The following is a 23,836-nucleotide window of genomic DNA, read 5'->3' as shown; positions in this document are numbered from 1 at the left end:
ACCCTGGTCCTCCAACCTCGGTCCTCGAGGGCCCCTGTCCTGCAGGGTTGAGCTTTTTCTCAGCCTTGGTGATGACATCATCATTAGATTCAGGTATGCTGAAGCAGGGAGGAACTGAAACATGCAGGACAGGGGTCCTCCAGGACCGGAGCTGGACACCCCTGCTCTATATAAATGATATTTGTAAAGTTTCCAAGCTGTTTAAGTTATTCCTATTTGCAGATGATACAAATATTTTCTGCTCTGGTGATAATTTAGATAAACTATTAGAAGATATTACTACAGAAGTGAGAAAAATTAAAACATTAGAAACAAACTATCATTAAATCTGAATAAGACAAAAATAATATTTAGTTACTTCAAACTAAATACACACGTCCAACTAGAGATAGATGGTGTTCAAATTGAAAGAGTTTGTCAGCATGAATTCCTCAGGGTAATAAAGCTGTTGAATTATTAACTGGAAATCACAGATTAAACATGTACATAATAAAATATCAAAAAGTATTTCAGTATTATACCAAGCAAAGCAGGGTCTGGATCATAAGTCACTCTGCATTCTTTATTGTTCATTAGTCTTACTGTGTGGAGGTTAGGGGCAATAACTAACAGACTTTGATACAGTCACTATTCATCCTCCAAAAAAGGGCAAGAAGGATAAATCACAAGGTTGAGTATCTGGAACACACCAACTCCAAATTCTTACAGTCCAAATAATTTAAAATCACAGATCTGGTGGGGTAACACACCTTCAAAACCTGCAGCTCCTGTACCACCAGGAACAGTTTCTGTGTTTCAGCCAGTGGAGTCAGACTGTGGAACAGTTTGAATGAGGAGCTAAAGCAACGTCCAAACATACACCAGTTTAAAATACAGTATAGAAATATGATCTTTACACAATCTAAGGATGAAGAAGGGGTTTGACTTATGCCAGGTGATTACAGAAGTTAAGGTTTATCTTGTTAATTATTTAACTTATTTAGGCATGTGTATATGTGTGCATGTACTGTATATGTAGGTGTCTGTGTATATGTGCATATATATGGATATGTGGGTATATATTTATATAGACAAATATAAATAGGTAGTATCATATTTGTATATACTTTTAATGTATTTTACATGTACAAACACGAATTGAATATTATATAAATAATTAGGAAGCCGGACATTACCACACTATGAAACAATAATTTATGGAAAAGCGGTGGGATTAAATAAGTGTTTGTTCACTTCTTCTCACTCCTTTTCGAGTATGTAGATGTAATCCAGAAGTTTGGAATAATTATTTTGCTCTATGAAATAGTTTTATAGGTGTATGTATATGAGTCTATGAGTGTGTATATATATATATATATATATATATATATATATACACATACATACATACATACATACATACATACATACATAATATCCATGCTTATTGACTTGATACTTGTGTTTATATATTCAAAATAAATATCTCAATCAATCAAAAATCTAAAATAATCCAACTTGGTACTTTTATTTTGACAGTCACCATAATAACAATCCACCTTGGTGGTCTGTCCACTAGAATGTCCGTGTTCTCCTAGTGTTAATGTTTAGAGCCCATCGTTCTCTGCTGCATGTGTGTGTGTGGTGTCATTACAAAAACTAACAACAGCACCCACTAGTGGCCCAACATGATCACTACATCGTTTTCAGTGTTTCACTGTTTCCGTGGATGTGAAACTTTTCTAAAACGAAAACACAGAAGTGACGTGTTTCGAGTTGAAGCATGTAACCAGGGTCTTAGTTTTGTCGGCTTCACATTGATTTGTTCTGAAAGATGAAGCTGGAACGTCGACATTACTCCTCCTCCTGCTTTCTCCTCGAAATCCTCCGTCCCTGGACTTTCATTTCACAGCATTTAGTGTGTGTGATTGACGAGGAGCTCTCCTCACCTCGGCGGGAGCGATGGGAGGAACATGGACACGCTCCCATCTGCCTCCTGCGCTGGTCAGCTCTCCTCCACAGCCACCATAATTATGATCAAGCAGTATTCACGGCACACTTGCACAATCAGCGGCTCGATGCAGCTGTCCTTTCATCCTCGTCCAAACACACACACACACACACACACACACACACACACACACACACACACACACACACACACACACACACACACACACACACACACACACGCAGCTCATCTGCAGCTCAGGTGTTTGCTGAAGGGAACAATAGAAGAAAATGAGCGCTGCGCCTTAACCTCCCCAATCAGCCCTCATAGTGGCGTGTTAATGGCTGATTTGTGTGGAAAAACACAAGCGAGCGACTGAATATCAACAGAAAGTGTAACATTCCAACAGCCAGCGGCGCCGTGAAGGCAGAAAATAACAATCAGTGAAGCAGCATCTCTGGGCGAGGAGACACTTCGGCCTCCAGACGGTTTGCGTTTGGATTTTCTACACACACACACGCACATGCACACACACACACACACACACACACACACACACACACACACACACACACACACACACACACACACACACACACACACACACACACACACACACACAGAGGTGGCGCTGGTTTCACAGAGCAGAATGTTTAACTGGTGGAGCCGGGAGGAGGAATCAGGGAGCAGATGGAGGCGCCGGGGTCACGGCTGGGAGAGATTGGGGTTGAAAAAGTGACTGTTGACTGTTGCGTCGCCTCTTTTTCATAATTCGCTGTAAAGCGGCGCAATCTTCTCCGGCTTTGCTTCGCTTCTTCCTCCCGCTGCTCCGTCACTCGTTTTATCTCCCGTTTAACCCTTCGTAGAGCGGTTTGCTGGCTCCTGTATGTTTTCCCAGTTAATATCCAAATGAATAAGTGCAATGAAGCAGCTGTAGATAATGAGATATCTACCTGAGCAGGCTTTCTCCACTGTCTATCATGAAAACATGCAGAGGCATGGATCGAATGCTGATTTAAACCTTTAAATCCAAATTTTTAAGCTCGCTTGAGGCGACTTCAATGGAAAAAAGACATTTTTATGAAAAAATACATTAAAGATATGAGTTTATGTTAAACTGTTTGTCAAATATGAAAGGCTCGTAATAAAGATCTTTGTTTGTCTTTGTCAGTGTTCCTCCAGTTAGACGACAGTAACGAGTAAATGAATTGGTGAACCCTTTCAGACCCATTCACACAATGCTTCTGGTGAAAACGCATCAATATTGTTTTTAAGTTTCAGAAAAGTTTCATGTTCAGACAACATTTTGAAAACAATGTCCATTTCCACGAAAACAGCAGACACACCGAAAGTGATGTAGTTTTCATGTTGGGCCACAAGATGACGCCGTTTGTTTTTGCGATGAAACCACACACACACACACACACACACACACACACACACACACACACACACACACACACACACACACACACACACACACACACACACACACACACACACACACAACAGAGAACGATGGGTTCTAAACATTGACACTGGGAGAACACGGACATTCTAGTGGACAGACCACCAAGTTGGATCGTTATGACCATGACTGTCAAAATAAAAGTACCAATTTGGATTATTTTTGATTTTTGATTGATAATATATTAATATATAATTAATATATATATACACACACACACGCACGCACGCACGCACGCACGCACGCACGCACGCACGCACGCACGCACGCACGCACGCACGCACGCACGCACGCACGCACGCACACACACACACACACACACACACACACACACACACACACACACACACACATACATACATACATACATATACAAACTACCAAGTCCAGGAGAACATGGACTGGGAGTCATGACACCACAGAGGAAACATTGTTCTGATTGTCTCGACTGAGCATGTGCGCAACTACTTGTTACTACGGTAACCAGGACCAGCATTTGCTCCAACAACAAGGAACATTCCCAAGAAGTTGTCACCCATAAGCCTCCCAAAAGTTTCGTTTTCTTTGACATCAAGCACCATCTTCGTATAAACAAAACCCCAAAAACGCAGCAAAAGTTTTGCGTTTTCACTTGAAATCGATCTGAGCGGGCTTTAAAGTTCCTCTACCGGAATCCACATTGGGGGAAATTTTAAATATTGATTTACATCTCTAATACATTGTCAATACCTTTCTGAAGGAAACTCATCATTACACTCATACAAACACTATTTCCAGCATTTCAATTTCACAGAACATCCCCGGGTTTGTTGACATCTTAGCATCACGGGAACTCCCAAAGATTCCTGAAGCATCGTGTCACAAGATCCTGTTTGCACACTGGATCTCATGAGATCTCATGAGATCTCATCATTCTCACTGGGAAATGATCAACGATCAGTTTCACAACATCTCAGACTATTCTTGTGGCTTTAAGACTCTTTCTTTGAGACAGGCTGGTTTTTTTTCAGGCTGAATCGGCCAAATGTTGATATTTTGGCTTCAGCTGCTGCAACGCCATCTTTGATATCCCAGAAACCCTTGCGGCAGGTTTCCAAAGATGACGTCAGTCAGGAAACATGAACACAGTGTTGGTTGGTTTGTAAACAGATGGACTTTGGTTTGATCGATTTAGGGAACTGCGGGGTGGAATTGAATAGAAATGAGTGGTGATGGTCTTGTTTTGGTGTTTTGGTTTGTTCCCTGTGCAGAAGTGAGCCTTTTTATAGGAAGTATATGTTAAAGAATTGTTCGTGTTGAGCAACTTTAAGTCACCATTTTAGGTAGCTTTTTCATTTTTTTAAAAGAATAATTTTAAATTGATTCTACTAACATATATAACTAAACTGGTGAAACAGAAGCTGTTACTTGTTGTTTTTTTTCCTAATTTCTTTAAATTCACTTCACCTGAATAATGCAATGAAATTAAATATGAATAAACTATGAAGAACTAGTAATCTGCATAGAAGACTAATATGCCCAATACTATGATTTAATCATATGTAGGGAAATGTTTTGCAGATAATACATCATGTAGCAGACTAGTGGCATGAGAGCATGTGGACACGCTTACAGAAATCTAATTTAAAGATGTTTTGAGCTCAAAATAATGAAATATGTGTCATCTTCAGTTAATAAGCTGCTTTATCTTCAGTAATTAGCACATGTGGTTTACAGTGACTTTAAAGTGCTGAATATATTTGCTGGGCTCATGATCCTATTGTTCACTCACTCTAATGGGGGGGGGGGGGTGACCACGTTTTCTTTGAGAACAAAGAAAACATGTGGTCAACCATGGAAAAATTTGCCATTGGTAACGTGACCCCCACCAGGGGGCCCCCTCAAACCCCCTCGAAATTGCACCCCTGCACCTCACCACCAGGGGGATCCACCAACTCCGCCACGACAGGAGGAGGGCGCGGGTCTCGGAATCTGAGACCCACGCAAGGAGATGCAGCCTGGCGCCTCAGGAGGGGCTTTTCCACCGGAAAGAACCAGGTGCTAGTTCTGGTCCAGGGCCAGACTTAGCACCAGTTCTTTGTCTTTCCACCACCAAAGCCCCGGCCAAGCAGGGGCTGAACCGGTGCTACGCTGGCCCCACTTCATTGCTGGGCCAAAGAGGAGCCAGACCGGGGCCCGACATGTCATCAGCTGGGGGCGGAGTTATCTCTGGAGTTATCGCGACCTACAAGGCGGAAGCGACACTGAACCGGCTTTCTGAAAACTACAGCGAACACGGAGCCCCGGAGTGGTTATAGAGGAAAAAAATTGAATTAACACGTGGGAACAATAAAATAAGTCGCTCCCTCAGGTTAATAATACGAGGAAACGAGATCATTTAATCCCCGATGGCGGAGCCGCGGATCTCGAGAGCGCTGCCGTGCTCCGCCACTGTCAGTCAGCTGCGTCGGATATAATTTAGAAGCAGTTTTCCATTGTCGGTTTTTCTCACGCTTTTCATGGTGACATCATTGTAACTAACTTCACTTCCATGTGTTGTATGGCGTTCTGACCGCAGGCTGAGGTCTGCATGAGGCTGCATTGCGCTATGAGATGCCCACTATTATTTTCTAACCCATAGAACTTCTTTATATTGAAGCCAGACTTTTGGTTTATCTGCAACTAAAAAACAAACTACAAACTACTGTAAATGAAAGCTTTGACATTTTTGCCATAAAATTAGCCTTTTAACGGCTTCATGTGAAAGAGAACTTTAATCAGTGTTTACCGAGGTTGCCATTGGAAACAGTTTTAGAGCGACGTTCTATCATTCTACACCTCCATTCTTCTCTGATGTTGAAGAATTTGATTCAGACACGTCCAGAAATAAAGTGAAAGGAGCAGAAATTCTCTATGTAATGCCCAAATGTTGAAAAATAAGCCCCAAACTCATACACGCGTTATTTTTGTTCCCCTCTATGTCCACTCCGGGGCTCCGGACTAAAACAAGACGGACGTGAAAAAACACAAATAGAGTGACGAAGAGACGTAATGTTTTCTGGCTCTTTGGTGCATCAGAGGTTCAGGTCAGACTAGATGGAGCGACCTGGACCAAACCAATGAATACAGTCCGTCTCCTGGTGAAATCAGTGACGTATCACGTTTTGGAGTGACGCAATGACATGGCTTTCATTTGGCTCTGTTAACGGTGGAAAAAGAACCGATTCTTTGGCGGTGCTCATTTAAGAACTGGCCCTGGTACCGGAACTGAACTAGCTCCTGGTTCTTTTTGGTGGAAAAGCCCTAAGGGTGCCTCAGGACGAGCACCAGGTATAAAACCCGGATGCGGCGAAAAACCCCTTTAACTCCAAGTCAGATTTAAACGCTGACTGTAACAGATGAGCTGTGCACGGAGCCACAAGCGGCAAGTGGACCCACAGAACCAAACCGAGGTTCAGCACGCTGGACAATCAGGGCACAGTTTGGAATACTTTTTCTCTTTTTTCTTTTATTTCTTTGACCCTTCGGACGCAAGCCAGCGTCTCTCCGCACCGCTGCACACTGTCCCAACTTTTCTAGAATTCGGGATGTTGAATTCAGACCCGGTGACCAACATGTTACCGTGGCCTCTCAGAACCGCGCAGCCCCAGGAACCAGTGCTGAACAACACAGCGCAAACTAACAGTAAGCGCTTATGTCTGGGCAGCATCGTTAGATTAGCCTGCGTGCATGATTGTATTCCAGCTGCACTTCTGGGCTCACTTCTGTGAGCTTTCCATAACGATCTCGAAAATATCTCCACTTCTGCTGCCCGGCGTTCTCCACCTTTCCTATAGTAGTTTAGGAATCATTTCAGGAGTTCTGAGCCGTCTGGCTCTTTAATTGCTTTTAATTTGTGATTGTTCAGACGGGGAGACGGAGGATCTCCTCACACAAGCGGCCAGTAGGCTCTGACACATGCGCAGTCGGCAGCGCACAGGCCGTGCTGGCATAAAATTTGAGCTGCGCGCGTTTGACCGCAGTGGGGCCGCAGCGGACCGCAGTGGGGCCGCAGCGGACCCTGCACAAAGGGGCGGATGACGATTTTGACGTCATTGGGCACTGCGCAAACGCGCACTGTGGAGAGCATGTGAAGGCCTTATCGCTGCAGCTGCACAAAGCTGCAGACCGTTTGTGAACGGGAAATTCACGCGCACCATTGCCAGTATGAAACGTGGGTTCTCCACCTCAGAAACCAGAGAACCAGGTAAGCTGAAGGGACACTACGATTTCTGTGTGGAGGAACCGGGAATCGGAACTGAACCTCGCCAGTACTCTCCTTCTCTTTTCTCCCCCTTTACTAACCCCCGATTTCGTGCGTGGGCCCTGCGGGCGTTTGGCGCTGCTCGCATTGTATCTGATCGAGATTAGATAAACACACACAGAAAGTCACAAGGAGCAGCCAAACTGCTATCTTGTGCCGCCATACCGCCGTACAGTCAACAGAGTTTTAACTGCATGTTCCGACATCCAGTTAAAAGTCAAGCGATCGGAACTGGACCAACCAAGCCGCCCAGTCGTCAGGTGACCTCGGAAAGCGCCATCCTATCGCCACGACAACTCGGCTTTGCGTCGGAGCAGCTGGGCCACCATTTTGGTTCTGTGAACACGCCACCTGAGCCGCCATCTTGGATGAGGATCCGAACTCATCAATCACCCAGTGGACGTTCGAGGTCACCCCCCTCATCATACACATTCCCCACTCAGTCGCACACACACACACACACACACACACACACACACACACACACACACACACACACACACACACACACACACACACACACACACACACACACACAGACAGATTAGTTTACTATTTTTTATTCAAAAGCCTGTGCATATAGGAATGTTTTAAGTTTAAAAGAGGTGGTTGTGTCAGTCTTCAGGTGTTCAGGAAGTTTGTTCCACAGGTTTACTTCCTTAATAATTAAAATTTTTCAGAAAATTACATCCAGGGATTTATTACTTTCAGTAATCCATTACTTACAGTAATTTAATGCTAATAACCAGCCATAAATCCCAACATGTTTTTATAACACTCTGTGGTGTTTCAATGTCTGGTCTGTGAAGGTTAAATCATTTCCTGTTTGTTATTGAGCAGATTGTGTTGCTTGTTGTTTGTTCTTCTCAACGTTTAAACGATGACGCAAAAACCTAATGAAGATGAGATGTTGGTTCCCGCGTGCTTCCTTCAACCTTCCAGCGATTCACCACTCTTCTGTCCAACTGAATTTCCATCGACGTGGGTGATTCTGCCTTTTTCATTTGAGCAGAAAGTTGTTGTTTTCTCTCGAGATGAAAACAAATAAAAACGTTCAGCGGGACCGGAGTGCACGTTTAATGGAATTAACGGGATGAAAAGAAATGTGTCCATTGAGCAGCTTTTTACCTCCGAGCTGAATAAACAACATCCACCTGAATGAAAGGAGGTTGTAGGCGGATCAAGGCCTTCTCTGCTATTTCACAAGCAGAAATACATATTTATATAGTACAGAAGATTAGATTCATTTCTCATTACTCATTTAAAGTGAATGATTGATTCATCAGTTCATCCTTCAAAAACTTTCTTTATAAGCTCCTAAAAATAAAACAGAAAATCAATGCCTCCTTTATCTCCTTATTTCAGTTTTAATTTATTTTCATGTTACTGTGAAATACAGTAAAACCTCTGATGTAGGGACACCCTAGAATCCAAGGGCAAGTGTTCCCTGAAGACAGGTGTTGGGCTTAAGACTCCATTGAACTCCTCCAAGCAGTTTTTCTGACAGAGGAGAAACACCGGGAACAATGAACAGGCCATAAAACAGCAGGGACCAAGGCAAAGACCCCAGGAAGTTCCCAACCCCCAGGTTGGCAACCAATGGTGATGGTCGAACCCGACCCAGACACCACAGGGGTCAAAAATTCAACTTGGTGAAACTCCAGTCCTACCAACTGTCCCCCGCTTCTCATCCCAGCCACCGAGAGAGACACTTGTCTCTGCTGCCTCGGGACAGTAAAGAGAGCACCGAGTGGACCCAAGGTACCGAACCAACGTCAGCCCGCTGGACGAGAAGGACACAGTTTGGACTACTTCTTCTCTTCTCCTTTTTCCCTTTTTCGGGGGATTCTGGAGACGTAGGCCAGCGTCTCCTCACCTCCACACCATCAATTGCCTCGCTGTCCACTCCTGCAGCTGAAGCCAGGCCTCTGAATTCAGGATGCTGAGCAACCGCCGCGTCCCCAGAAAGAGCGAGTCAAACGCCTCGAGCGGTCGCGTGGATCATCGCAATCCCTCTTGACGTCCACCTGGTGGACGCATCAAGTCATTGCGCTCTCCCTCTGCGCGTCGCCGCACGCCCCGAGTGGTCGTCACGGTCACCACATTGACCCGCCAACGTCTTTTTTAAAAAAAAAAATTTTTTTTTTCTTTTTCTTTGCCCTTGTCCTGTTCGGCAGCTTGGGCAAACCATATAATGTGATCTAGAACCTTCTGGAGTCAGAACAGTTTTTGCTCTTGCAACAGGGAGAGACCTGGAGTCTCCTCCTGTTGCCTCCTCCATCAGAAGTTGGCATGGCTGCTGTACACGACCAGGGGGGAACGCTCAAAGAGAGAGAGAGAAGAGAAGAGAGGTTGAGGGGGAGGGGGGGGGGGGGGGGGAAGGGGATAACATATATTATTTGCAGTGATCACACTGATCCAAATACTTTACAACTGTTATTAGATTAAACCAGCCTGAGCAGCTCTATCGAGACAGTAAGATGATTTCTTAGATTAACCAGCCTGACCCGCCAACGTCTGCCTCCACCTGGTGGACGTTGGAGGTCATCACACCCACTCACATTGACCCGCCAACGTCTGCCTCCAACTGGTGGACGTTCGGGGTCATTACGCCTATCACACTCATCACTCCAGACCATCCACAAACACACACACACACACACACACACACACACACACACACACACACACACACACACACACACACACACACACACACACACACACACACTTTGTACATAGGGTTTGCTGTTTAATAGATTAGATCTCCGTGTTAGATGTCGTTTGCTACTTGAATGTGTTGATTTATAAGATGATTTATGAATTATTTATGAATTAATACATTTTTGTTAATAAACGCCTGTTAGCTGAATTGAATGATTCTTGGTGATTATTGTGTATTTATTGTTGACAATTCACTGGTTTGTAACAGTCTGTGCTCAGGTCTCACACCTTCCCTTTTATTTAAGATTGTTATATTTTTACAAAGAAATATTAACTAACTTAAATAAACCTTTTTTCAAACGAGACGGATATTTTGGTATTAGCCATTTCCAGTTTATCTGGTGGTGCCCCCTTTTCATTATTAATAGATAAATAACAAATTTATTCAAATTAATATTTTGACTGTGGTCGCTGGTCTCCTATGCCTCTCCACACAGGAGAGAAGAAACCTCAACAGCTACAGCTCAGAGACCTGTGAAGCAAAGATCAGGCAGCTGTTAAGCTATGTGAGGAACCCGGTTGGTCAGGTAGAGCTCACCATTCCGGATGTGTTAGGCCACATTGCACATCTCAGCAGTCTGGAAAATGTCCAGCCAGATGGACAAATTACCCCAGATATGCGCATTCTTGAAGCTGTCCAGTCAGGTGGACAGCCTCCTCCAGGTCTATACAGTCCTGAAGTGGTCCAGTCAGGTGGACCGCCCACCACAGGTGAGTACAGACTTGAAGCTGTCCCTTCAGGTGGACAGACAGCATCAAGCTTCCCCGCAGCCATGGCGAGGGGGGGGCTTGACACACAGCCAGGGGGGCATGGCACAAGACACCTGCCCAGTGTTGTGGGAATTGACTGCATCCCACTGAACCGACACCCAATCCCTCCAGCTTTTCACTTTGAGGACCACAGGGTCCCGGTGTGCTTTTGGCGAAACTCAGAATGACACTTCATTCGTTTTAACAAGTGTTTGCATCAGACTGTATTGTAGGATAAAACGGGGCAAAATAACAGGGTTACACTTCCAAGATTTCCTTTGTTTTGCTCACAGTGTATGTAATGAAAATGTCTATATTTTTTCAAGATCAAACAGTTAGTACTGAGAATTATTACAATCTCAGCATAAAGTCAATTTCAATGAAACATTCTAGTGCAAAATACAATGAAATATAAAAAAAAATAAAATCTTGTATAAATCCTTTATAACCACCTTGCTTGGTGGGACCAGATTGGAGTCTCTTGCCGGTAGGTTAAACTGTCATGTGAAAGAACTTTATCAGAATAAGAAGGAGGAGGATGCTCTATAATCTGGATATTAATGGAAGAAGATGGTCTATAATCTAGATGTTGAAGGAAGAAGATGCTCTATAATCTGGATGCCAGAGGAAGAAGATGCTCTATAGTCTGGATGTTAGAGGAGGAAGATGCTCTATAATCTGGATGTTAGAGGAGGAAGATGCTCTATAGTCTGGATGTTAGAGGAGGACAATGCTCTATAATCTGGATGTTAGAGGAGGAAGATGCTCTATAGTCTGGATGTTAGAGGAGGAAGATGCTCTGTAAATGAGGCCTAAAAACAGTAGAAATGTTTCCAGTCGGAATCTGTTACAATAAAGTTCTTGAAGTATTTCGGGGCCTGATGAGAATATCAGGTTCTGGGTTCGTCCCTTGAGTTTACACATGGCGGCGTCACCTTCAGTAATCCCGACCTCAGACGCTGTGTTGAGAGAATTCAAGACGTCAATCTGCTCTCTGAAGTTTCTCTTCCCTGTGAACTGCTCGATTTCGAGTCAAACATCCATTGCTGCAGAAAATCCTCAGAATATAAAGCGGCTGAAGCTTTTTTTTTCTTTGACTCATGAATTTTTTTTCCACAGGGGCTCAAACCGATGGACCACAACGGGCTGTCAGATCCGTACGTCAAGCTGCACCTTCTGCCTGGCGCCAGCAAGGTTGGTACCCAGAAGATTTAAACCTGCTTCTGTGTTTCTGTCTCCGCTCCCCGTTAATCATGCAGCTTGTGGGCTGCTCGCCACGCTCGCACTGTCATTTCAATTCAATTCTTTGCGTAGGCCATCACATCACCATCAACATCTCGAGGCTTTTGACATAACAATCAGGAGACGTTATGAAACAGAACATCTGAACTGGATGGGACCTGAACAGAACAAAGAGACATGTTCAGTTTTGGGTTTCTAGTCGCTCCAGCTTGATTTTAGAGATCAGCCGCAGAAAGCATGGAGAGCGGAACGGTAGAACCAGCCTGGCTGCGTTCTCTTGATACCTGGCTTTGTTTTTTACACTGCAGCTTCAAGTCATGGCATTCAGGAAGGGCCATAACAGAAATCAAAACTAAAGTTCTGAAATACTTTGAGCTGTTTCAATGTTTTTAACAGTTTTTTTTTTTTTTGTGACTTAGCCTTTTTTAGCTGTTTTAATTATTTTTGCCTTCTCGTCAATTTTTATATTTTACCTTTCTGTAATGGTTCAACATCTTTGAAGCCGTTTTAGAGGTTTCAACATTTCACATTGCATTTCTGCTCATGTGTTTAATGTACATGTATTCTGACGTAGATGTCGGAGGGCCCAAACTTCCATGGTTCATGCTGTCCTGACAAAAAAAAAAAAAAAAAGGTGTGTGTGTGTGTGTGGGGGGGGGGGGGGGGGGGGGGGGGGGGCGTTCTCCTCAGAACAAAGAAACTGTGGTGACCGCATGCTTGAATATGCCCTCCACATATCCACCAACTCCACCACACCCAGAGGAGGAGACTGCTCTCTGAAACTAAGGCCAGCGCAAAGAGATTGGTTAAGATGAAGCCTGGCGCCACAGGTCCCTCAATACATCATCCGGTATAAAACCCTGATGCGGCGAGCCCCCCCCCCCCCCCCCCCGTAACTCCAAGTCAAACCGGTTGACGGTAACGGGTGGACTCCGCAAGGAGACACAAAAAGCCATGTGGACCCACAAGGACCGGACTTTACTTGCTGGCAAAGTAAGAAAGCCGTGGAAAGCTCTTTTACTTTTTTTTCTTCATTGGATTCGCGGCGCACGCTGCAGCAGATCTGAGCGTGCGTGAACAGAACGTTCACCATCACGAGCACGAGAATCTGCTCCTTCACCTCAGACACCGGAGGTCTGGGTGAGCTCCAAAAGTCAGTCCGATCTCTGTGTGAAGGAACTGGGAAATCAGAACGCACTCCTGTCCTCCAGAACTCCTCTCCTTTCCTCTCTCTTATTATCGCCGACTTCATGCACGCGTCCCATCTGCCTCCCGCTGGTGGACTTTCGAGGTCATTACACACACACACACACACACACACACACACACACACACACACACACACACACACACACACACACACACACACACACACACACACACACACACACACACACTCTTCCTCCAGGTTCCGCCAGGTTCCAGGTTGTTGTTAGTGCTTGAAAAGGCAGTGCTGTGTGAAGCATTGTGTAGTTGGGTCATGCAGCTGATGAGGGATTTGAAGACGGCGGCTTGTCGAGAGTGACGTAAATCGGCTGTGTTTTGCTCCTCAAAATGGGAACCGTGCTGTAGTGCTGGGTATCCCAACGGAAGGGTGACGGAAGTTCTTCACCCTTGGATACCCTTTTTTCGGTACCACAACTTTTGCAGTGGGGATGCATGAAAACCTGAACCGTCCCAAACTGTCCCAAACTGTCCCGAACCGTCCCGAACTGTCCTGAACCGTCCTGAACCGTCACTGGTCGAGACACTGAACCACCGAACGGCTCCAGGTGGAAGTGTGGGAACCTGACATGGCGGCTGGTGACCTCGGTGCGATTATGTTTGTAAAACACTTTGATTGTGGTAAATATGGTGAATCTGTGCTGTAGAAATAATAACATCTCAGAGTCCCACCCTGCAACATTTGGTGAGGACCTGAAAGAATCTTTGGTTGTTTGTGTTGTGTTGTTTCGGGTTTGTGTACTTTTGAGAAAAATCACGGAAGGTCATGAAAATACAAAAAAACTAACCTTTTACAACTTGCACAGCTTCATAATACATTTACAATTCGATTAAATGCAAATAAAAGAAATACCATTTCTAAAAATAGAAGTCTGTTAAATTGAATCAAAGTTAATCAGTTATAACATAATAAAAATTATTGCTTCCATAAATGTTAACGGCTTCAGGCCATAATTTATTACATCACCAGACCAAGCTCAATATTCGTAGACAAAAATGGACGAGCAAGTCGTAAAGAGTTTTAAAAATGCGGGAAACAAATCTTTTAATTGTGTGAAGGATGATCAGGTTCATACATTGTTTTCTTCTGTTTTTTATGAGAAATGTGCTCATTAGGTCAACGGCTCCGTTACAGCCGGGTCGAGCAGTTTAAGAGCAGCAGAACAAAACTGGGCATCAGAAGAATGAAATACTTTTCCTGTTGATTTCTGCTAAGAAATACCGATAATTATATATATAAATATTGTTCATAACATAACATTAATTGCCAAAATAAAGTATGCTTCATAATCCACCTGAGAGGAAAGTCCAGACCTTTCAAGTGAAAACTGAAAGCTGTTGTTGTGTTTTGGGCGTGTGTTTACATGACAACAGTGTTCGGGGCCACTGAACACGCAACTTTTAAAAATGGCTTCCAAGGTGATACTTTTACAAAACACTGACTCTGTCACCATGAAAACAGAGAAAAATGCAACTTTTTGAAAACTCTGTTTCCATGGAATTGTACTCTGTAAATGGTAAATGGATTTCAATTCTATAACCCTTTTCCACTGCTCAAAGGGCTTTACATCCTTAGTCCCATTCACACACACACATTCACACACCAGTGGAGGCGGCTGCCATACAAGGTGCTCAGTCATGCTCTGGGAGCAGTTTGGGGTTCAGTGTCTTGCTCAGGGACACTTCGACATTTGGATGGGCAGAGATGGGAATCAAGTCATTCCCAAGACTAACAACAGCACCAACTAGACATCGTTTTTCGAATGTCGCCATGTAAATGTGAAATTTTTCTCAAACGAAAACGACGTGTTTTCACTTGAAAGGTTCCCGAGACTTTCCGTACTGGAGGACGAGCTGTTGGGACAATGGTAAAGCAGACAGTTGATCCATCACTATCGGGCAGGATTACAGACGTAGGAGTGGTGTGAAATGAAAGCTGAAGCTATACAGAGGGAACAGATACACAACAATTATAGAGGTCAGATTCAACAAGAGAAGAGTTTGAGAAGAAAGAGACGTGAGTCAGGTGGACCAATAATTGCAGCACTTTGCCTTTCAGAAAGCTGCTTTAGTGGAACGCACTCATTCAATGGGTATAACGTAAATTCAAGGATCTTAATGAAAGGATTAAATCCCCACCAGGGGCTGGAGTCAGATGCACTCACGTTGAAGAATCCACCTTCTGTTTTAAATCAAGTTGACTATGTTGGGCTTTTGTTGAAACGTGTGGGCTGTAAACTGGAGTGTGACGAGCTGAGAGCCAGCAGAGCTGCTGAAGCTCTGACCGCTGGAGTGAATCCAGTCGTGACGCCGAGTCGAGCGAAGCCCGAGCAGCGCCGGGGAGCGAGTACCAGGGTTCGGCCAGTTAATGTCTACACTGATGAAGCTATGCACTGACATATAACCACACTGCAGAGTTCCGTGAGTCGTGAAATAAGTAATTACCCTCCTAGAGCGATCTCATCAGAAAACCTCGAGAAAATGTCCTGCATGAACTAAGTCATCAAATCTGACTGAGGCTTCATTCACACGACAGCGTTTCAAGTGAAAACGCATCATTTTCTCTTCATTGTTTCAGGAATGTTTCGCGTTTACACAGTGACTGTCAAAATAAAACTACCAAGTCCCAGGAGAATAAGGACAGGGAGTCATGACACTACGGAGAAAACCTTGTTCTGATTGTTTCTACATAGCATGTGCACAACTAGTAGTCACTACCAACGTGGTGACCAGGAGCAGTTGCAGAGATTTCCCCGTCTCCGCGGCAACGGAGCCAGAGGGTTTTGCAAAAGTTCCACTTGAGAGGAAACACTGTTTTGATTATCTCTACTGAGCATGTGCACAACTATCAGTTACTACGGCCATGGAGACCGTCACCAGAGACGGACCCCAAGCAGTTTCGAAAAGTTGTGTTTTCAGTGGTTCTGAGCGCCATTGTCATCTTAACGGACCCCAAAAGGCTATAAAAGTCCTGCTGCATCCCTTGAAAACATTGTTGTGTAAATGGGGCTTCGGTTCGACTCCGTCTTGCCTCATCTTTGAGTTCAAGGTGTTCAAGGGAAACCTTGAACCTCAAAGTCCTCTCAATGGTTTCAGAGCACCTTGGATGGCAGCTGCCGCTTCATGGTGTGAGTGAACCGGTCAGATTATATCGAGAGTACATTTAGGCTAGAATAGATAGAATCTCAATACATTTATTGTTGTAAGTTCTTGTGCAAACAAAGCTTTAGCACCTCGAGCTGAAGGCAGAAACAAAGAAGTGTTTGTTGATCCAACATTTAAGCCTCTTAAAATTGACAGATTTGCACAGAAAGCTCTGAAAGCTGCCAAAAAGCCTCACGAGAAACAAAACTCTGTAGTTTAACAGCAAAGACACATTCTTACTGTTGGAAATGTGATTATATTAGAAAGAGGCTTTAATTACGGATTAATGCTGTATTTTGGATTTTCTGAAAGATTATTATTGGGCAAGTGAAATTAAATTTACTCTTCTTTTATCTCCTTATTTCAGCCTCTTTTTGTTGTCCTGTTACTGTGAAATATTAGCTGAGCTGGAAGCATTCGCACCGTTTGTTCTGAACGTGTGTGTACTTATGTTGAATGGGTGGGCAGGTTAACGTTTCAGCAGGTGTTGCCAAGCGTTTCCTTGCTTTTTATTACTACGAGCAGCTGCTGGAAAACACTCCCCCTCATTTAAGAAACTACACGGTGACTAATTTTAACAAGAGTAAACTTCGTTCACATATTAAGAAATAAAGACGAGCGTGCAGATCTGAACGTCTGCTGAATAAATGCCACGTCTGTAATTACTGAGACACTCTTGAGACTGATAGCTCGGTAATCGTTTCCTGATTCCAGGCGGTGCCCCACAATTATTAACGAATGACAAATTTATTTTGACAATTTTTTTTAAAATAATTCATTCGCCTTATAGTTACTCTACTAGAAAAAAAAATCTTTAAAATGTACTTCCCATAAAAAGGCTCACTTCTGCACAGAGGAAAAACCAAAACACCAAAACAAGGCCATCACCACTTATTTCTGCTCATTTCCAACCTGCAGTTTCCCAAATTAATCAAACCAAAGTCCATATGTTTACAAACAAACCGAAATTATACTTCAAGATGGCGGCGCAGGAAGATGCTGCAGTTCGGTGCTCTCAGTTCAGCAGCAGCTTTCTTTTGTTTTGGTGTGTTTTCTACCTACTTTTCCGTACACTCAGTGCTCAATTAAAGTACAGACGAGCCGAACTCCTTCAAATCGGAGCTCGACACCAATACTCTGCCCTGGAAAACAAGGATTTTATCCCTCCGGAGATCCAATGCCAGAGAGACCATGACGGCATGATCACCGTCGCCCTGCTGAGACGCCGGGGGCAAAAGCGCGGTAAGCGTGGCGGTCTGCAAGCTAGGCTAAAGGCTAACCCGCACAGATCAGCTCTACCGAGTCTCGTCATTGCCAACTCCCGATCAATTGTCAACAAGATGGACAATCTGTGGCTAAGGATCACGTCCCAAAGAACAAACAGCTGTGTGATGATGATCACGGAGACTTGGCTGGACAGCATCGTCCTGTGCGCGGCCTTCAAGCGACCAGAGCGTTCCATTCATCGAGCGGATCCAACAGCCGCGTCCGACAAGACGAAAGGTGGGTGTGTGTGTGTTTACACCCACAGCAACTGGTGCAGGGCGACAGACACTCTTGGATCTTACTGCTCTCTGGACTTGGAGTACTTGGCTGTTAAATGCCCGTTGTTCCACGTGAGTTTTCTGCTATCCTCATCACTGTTGTTTATATACCGCCGCATGCAAATGCTAGCATAGCCCTGGAGGAGCTGCACAGCGTCATTAACACCCAGATGACTGCTCACCCAGAGGCAGCAGTGATGGTAGCAGGAGACCTCAACAACAAAGACCTGAAGACAGTCATGCTCAGATTTTACAAGAACATTACATTCCCAGCCAGAGAAAATAACACATTGGATCAAGTCTACACCAACATTCCCACAGCCTATAAAGCTGCATCATCTCCACACCTGGGCCTCTCAGACCACCTTTCTCTGACCCTGACTCCATCTTACAGGCTTCTGATGTGCAGAACCAGACCAACCACCAGAACTGTCCAGGTTTGGGGGGAGGAAGCCACCTCGCTCCTGCAGGACTGTTTTGAGGGCACATGCTGGGAGGTGTTTGCAGAGGGAGCAGATCTGGAGGAATACACCTCAGCTGTCCTGGCCTACATTCACTTCTGCACTAAGGCAGTGCTGAGCACCAAAACCATCAAGGTGTTCCCGAATCACAAGCCCTTGATGGACAGTCCTCTAAGCTCGGGATGCTGCCCTCAGGTGACATGCAGGCCTACAGCCACGCCTGGAGGGATCTGAAAAAGGGCATCAGAGAGTCTAAACAGAGGTACAGGCAGCGCATTGAAGGACACTTTGCCCACAACAACCCCTGCAGCATGTCGTCTGGCATTAAGGCCATTACAGACTACAGGGGCAGCAGCCCACAGATCAGCCCTGACAGCACACTGCCTGATACCCTCAACTATTTCTTTGAGCACTTTAACATGCAGAACACCCGAGCAGATCCTCAAACCACCTCACCTGGAGAGGAACCAGCACTTGTCGTGCAGCCTCACCAGGTGAGATCTGCTCTGAGGCGCCTCAAAACCTTGAAAGCAGCAAGACCCGACGGGGTGTCGGGCCGCACACTGCAGTCATGTGCTGACCAGCTAGCGGGGGTGTTCACCAACATCTTTAACCTCTCGCTGCAACAAGCTGTTGGCCTCACCTGCCTTAAATCCACCACTGTCATCCCTGTACCAAAGAAAACATCCGTGACCTACTTAATGACTACCGCCCTGTTGCCCTGACCCCGGTCGTCATGAAGTGCTTTGAGAGGATCATCCTGTCCCACATCAGAGACATCATCCCTGCAGACCAGAACAGACACCAGTTTGCCTTCCAGAGGAACAGCTCCACAGAGGATGCAGTCTCTGCTGCTCTCCACTTGGCCTTGAACCACCTGGAACAACCTCATACATACGCCCGGATGCTCTTCATAGACTTCAGCTCCGCCTTCAACACAATAATCCCTAATAAAATGGTCCACAAACTCAGGGATCTCGGACTCACCACCTCACGATGCACATGGATTATGGACTTTCTTACCTGCAGACCACAGAACGTCAAGTTAGGAAGACACACATCCTCCACCATCATCCTGAACACTGGTGTGCCACAGGGCTGTGTGCTCAGTCCAGCCCTGTTCACCCTCTTTACTCAGGAATGCTCCTCCATCCACCCCTCAAACACTATAGTGAAGTTTGCTGATGACACCACTATAATTGGACTCAACAGTGAAAATGAGGAGGCTCACTACAGAGAGGAGGAACATACATCCCCTGACTCAATGGTGTTCAGAGAACAACCTGCTTCTGAACACCACCAAAACCAAGGAGGTCATTGTGGACTTCAGGAGGAGCAGGAAGACCACCTCCCATCCACTGCACATAAACGGTGAGAGGGTGGAAGTGGTGGACAACACCAAATTCCTGGGACTCCACATAACCAAGGACCTCTCTTGGACCGTCAACACCTCCCACCTGCTGAAGAAGGCACAGCAAAGGCTCTTCTTCCTCAGGAAGCTGAAGCGGGCTGGTCTCTCCCCTCAGCTCCTGGTAAACTTCTACAGGAGCACTGAGGAGAGCTTCCTCTCTCAGGGCATCACTGCACCGCACAGAACAGGAAGGTCTTGGCTCGCGTTGTGAAGACAGCCCAGAGGATCATCGGAGCTGAGCTTCCTGACCTGGATTCTGTTCATGCTGGACGCCTGCAGAGGAGAGCCACCAGGATCTCCACCGACAGAACTCATCCCGGACACCACCTGTTTGCCCCGCTCCCATCAGGGAAGCGATTCTGCAGCATAAAAACATGGACTAGCAGACTGAGGAACAGCTTTTTCTCCAGAGCTGTAGCCTCCATCACCCCTCCCCTCCCCCGGCCCCCACTCTCACACTCACCAGCCTCAGCCACAGACTGAGACGCAGACTGCTGAACTTTCCGAACTTTAATCGAAAACTGCTTCACTTTACATAAAACTGTCTTCACTTTACATTGTAAATAATACAAGATGTTTACTGCTGTTTTTATGTGCCTACTGTTCTTACTTTCTTATTTTTATAGTCAATCCTTGCTGCTACCGACTGGTTGTCACCAACGAAGTTTCGTTGTTTATTACAATGACAATAAAGTTCTGTATGTCCTTATGTCTTAATTCAAAGCCATCAAACTGTTTATGCTTCCTGACTGACGCCATCTTCGCAAACCTGCCGCAAGGGTTTCTGGGATATCAAAGATGGCGTTGCAGCAGCTAAAGCCAAAATATCAACATTTGACCGATTCAGCCTGAAAAAACAATCCTAACTTTGTCAAAGAAAGAGTCTTCAAGCCACGAGAATAGTCTGAAATGTTGTGAAACTGATCATTGATCATTTTCCAGTTAGAATGGAGATCTCATGAGATCCAGTGTACAAACGGGATCTTGTGACACAATGCTTCAGGAAACTTTGGGCATTTCCGTGATGCTAAGATGTCTACAAACCCAGTGATGTTGACACAAAATTTAAGTGGTGGAAATAGTGTTTGTGGCAGTGTAATGATGAGTTTCCTTCAGAAACGTATTGACAACGTATTAGAGATGTACATGAATGTTTTAATTTTCCCCTGGGGATTCTGGTCGAGGAACTTTAAGTAATTAATCTATTACTTCCTGTAATTATTCATGAGTAAATGACTACTTATTCCAAATCTCAAAATGGGCTTAGATTTAACCCTGTAATGCCTGAACCCAGAAATAATGGACATAAAAAATTCAGATTTCTTGAATCTGGAACCATTATTTGGCCCTTTCACAAAATTTGAAAAATAAAATTACAAAAAATGATTTGCATATATTTTTTTCCATTTGTATTATAAATGATAATTGTGCATTACATACAGTTCTAGCAATACAACAAGAACATCAGCCTCTTTAGGCCTCTTGTAATGATATGTAGAATCTAGAGTTGGTGTGAGGGCCCAGGAGCAGAACCAGAGGATCAGTTACAGAAAGTTTATTGAGGAACAGAGGAGCGGGGGGGGGGGGGACCAGGGAGACTCGACGCTGGGAGGCTGGAGACTTGGAGAGGCACACGAACGAGACAACTTCTAGAGGACTTGAAGACACACGAGGGCTTGAAGACACACAGCGAGCACGGAGAGGCACACTCGAATAGGAATCTTCTCACATCTGCTTAAGCTCACCCAGATGAGAGCTTAAGTAACTGTGGTGATTGCCCTGATGACCTGCAGGTGCACCCAGCTTCTGTGAAAAGTGCAGGAGAAACAGCTTGCAGCAGGAAATGGCTCCCTGGAGCTTATCACAATAAGGGCAATCACCACACCTCTTTCTTTTTCTTTTATTATGAACAGTGGGAAGCATGAAAACAGTAGTTGAGGCTATTCAACAAGAACATTGGCCTCTTATTTTTTCAAAATGCTTACCTTTTCCAGTAACTTTTCCATGTATTATGAACAGTCAGTAAGCATGAAAACAGCAGTTCAGGCGATACAACAAAACCATCGGCCTCTTGTTTTTTTTTCAAACTGCTACCTTTTCCAGTAACTTTCTTTTTTTGTGGTATTTTTTTAAGTGGTAATGATGAAAACAACAGTTAAGGTGATAACAAGAACATCAGCCTCTTCATTTTTTTAAACTGTGACTGTTTCCAGTGACATTTGTTTTATTATGCCACATGGTAATCATGGAAACAGTTCCTGTCCTTGTTCAGGCAGAGATGGACATTGCATTTTCCACAGTGCACATGGGGAAAGGGTCCTGTGCAGTGCTTGCACCTTTGTCACTTTTCCCAGGATGGGAAGTGGTTGACCATATCTCTCCTCACATCCGGAGGCACACTGGTCAATCGTTGGTCATTGTGCCGGTGAGAAATGTGATGGAGAGGATGCCGGTGGAGAGGAGAGTGGTCTACCAACCCTGACTGTTGCTTTTCCTGGGCTTAGCAGGGAAAAGCCAAATAATGCCTGAACTCTTCTCAGGGGCATGGCATTTTTCTCTAGGTCCAGGGCCTTCAGGTCTCTTCCGTACCATGGGACCAAGCATTGATGGGTGCCACTGTGACACTATGCCACCAGATATACAAGTCCCATCTTCTAGTTTTGAAACTGTATTTGTACAGGGCAGACAGCATATCTATAAGATCCCCCCCCCCCCCCCCCCCATGAATCTGTTGTACGTTTCCACAACGGATGGTCTTGGAACCATGAGATATTTTTTGGTCTTCCAATCCCAGCATTTCACGTGGTCTTGGGGAGTGATGCCAACAAAAGAGGACACCAGGTTGATGGGTTTGTTGTCACACCACCTTACAACTATCACATTGTTTTGGTTGACTCTGTAATTCATGGACCCTCGTCCCTGTTTCCTCGGGTCTGTTTCATCCTTCATACTGCAGTTGGGTACCCTGTTCATTTTGACGGTGCCAAGGTAGTATACCCCTCTCTGCTGCAGGTGTACCAACAATGGGAGTGATGTAAAACAGTTGTCTGCGAACACTTTGTAGTTACTCCCTGCAGGAAGGGTTGTTGTCAATTTGAGAACAATATCTCCACTCACACCAACCTCAGACTTTCCTTGTCTGGATCTGCAGACAAACATCAGTCATACAAAAAACCACTGCACGTCCCCACAATTAAAATCTCCATTTGTGGGGTACCGTTTAGCCATCTAAAGTACAGAAATATAGGTTTGTCCATTTTCAAGTGCAATTATTTGTTGTAAATATCACATTTCAATCTGTATTCTGTGTAATTGATTGATTTTTTTTTCATTTTTGTGATACACAATGATCAATATAATGAATTTACTAACAAATTCCACTTTTTACCTGTAGTATCACATTTGAACACAGATTTTATGCACAATTTTACTATATACTAAAATGCAAAAAAGTAAGTCATTATAACTTGCTTCAACAGATGAAGTACTCATGTTAGAATATTACAAAAAATTTCATAGAAAATGTCACTGGAAAATCGGAAAAATTGCAATTAGTGATAAAGGTGTCCATCAGGGGGTGGAAGACAAGTATCAGAGTGGATACAAGAGAGTTTTGAGTGAAGTTTTTACCTTAAAGTGATGCAATAGGTCTGGTT

The 23,836-nt window shown here is 44.6% G+C and overlaps 1 protein-coding gene across 1 annotated transcript in view; it reads left to right on the top strand.

Annotated features, from left to right (window-relative positions):
- The window catches only part of doc2b (double C2-like domains, beta), a 180,913-nt gene that overhangs the window by 109,952 nt on the left and 47,125 nt on the right, over positions 1-23,836 (top strand). The window contains exon 4 of the mRNA XM_080482677.1: positions 12,274-12,348. Within this exon, the coding sequence (XP_080338803.1) occupies positions 12,274-12,348 (75 nt within the window). The remainder of the gene's footprint in view (positions 1-12,273; positions 12,349-23,836) is intronic.

The sequence above is a fragment of the Lipophrys pholis genome (genome assembly GCF_963383615.2).
Source record: "Lipophrys pholis genome assembly, chromosome: 16".
NCBI classification, from domain to species: Eukaryota; Metazoa; Chordata; class Actinopteri; order Blenniiformes; family Blenniidae; genus Lipophrys; species Lipophrys pholis.
This window is presented reverse-complemented; position numbering and strand designations above follow the sequence as displayed.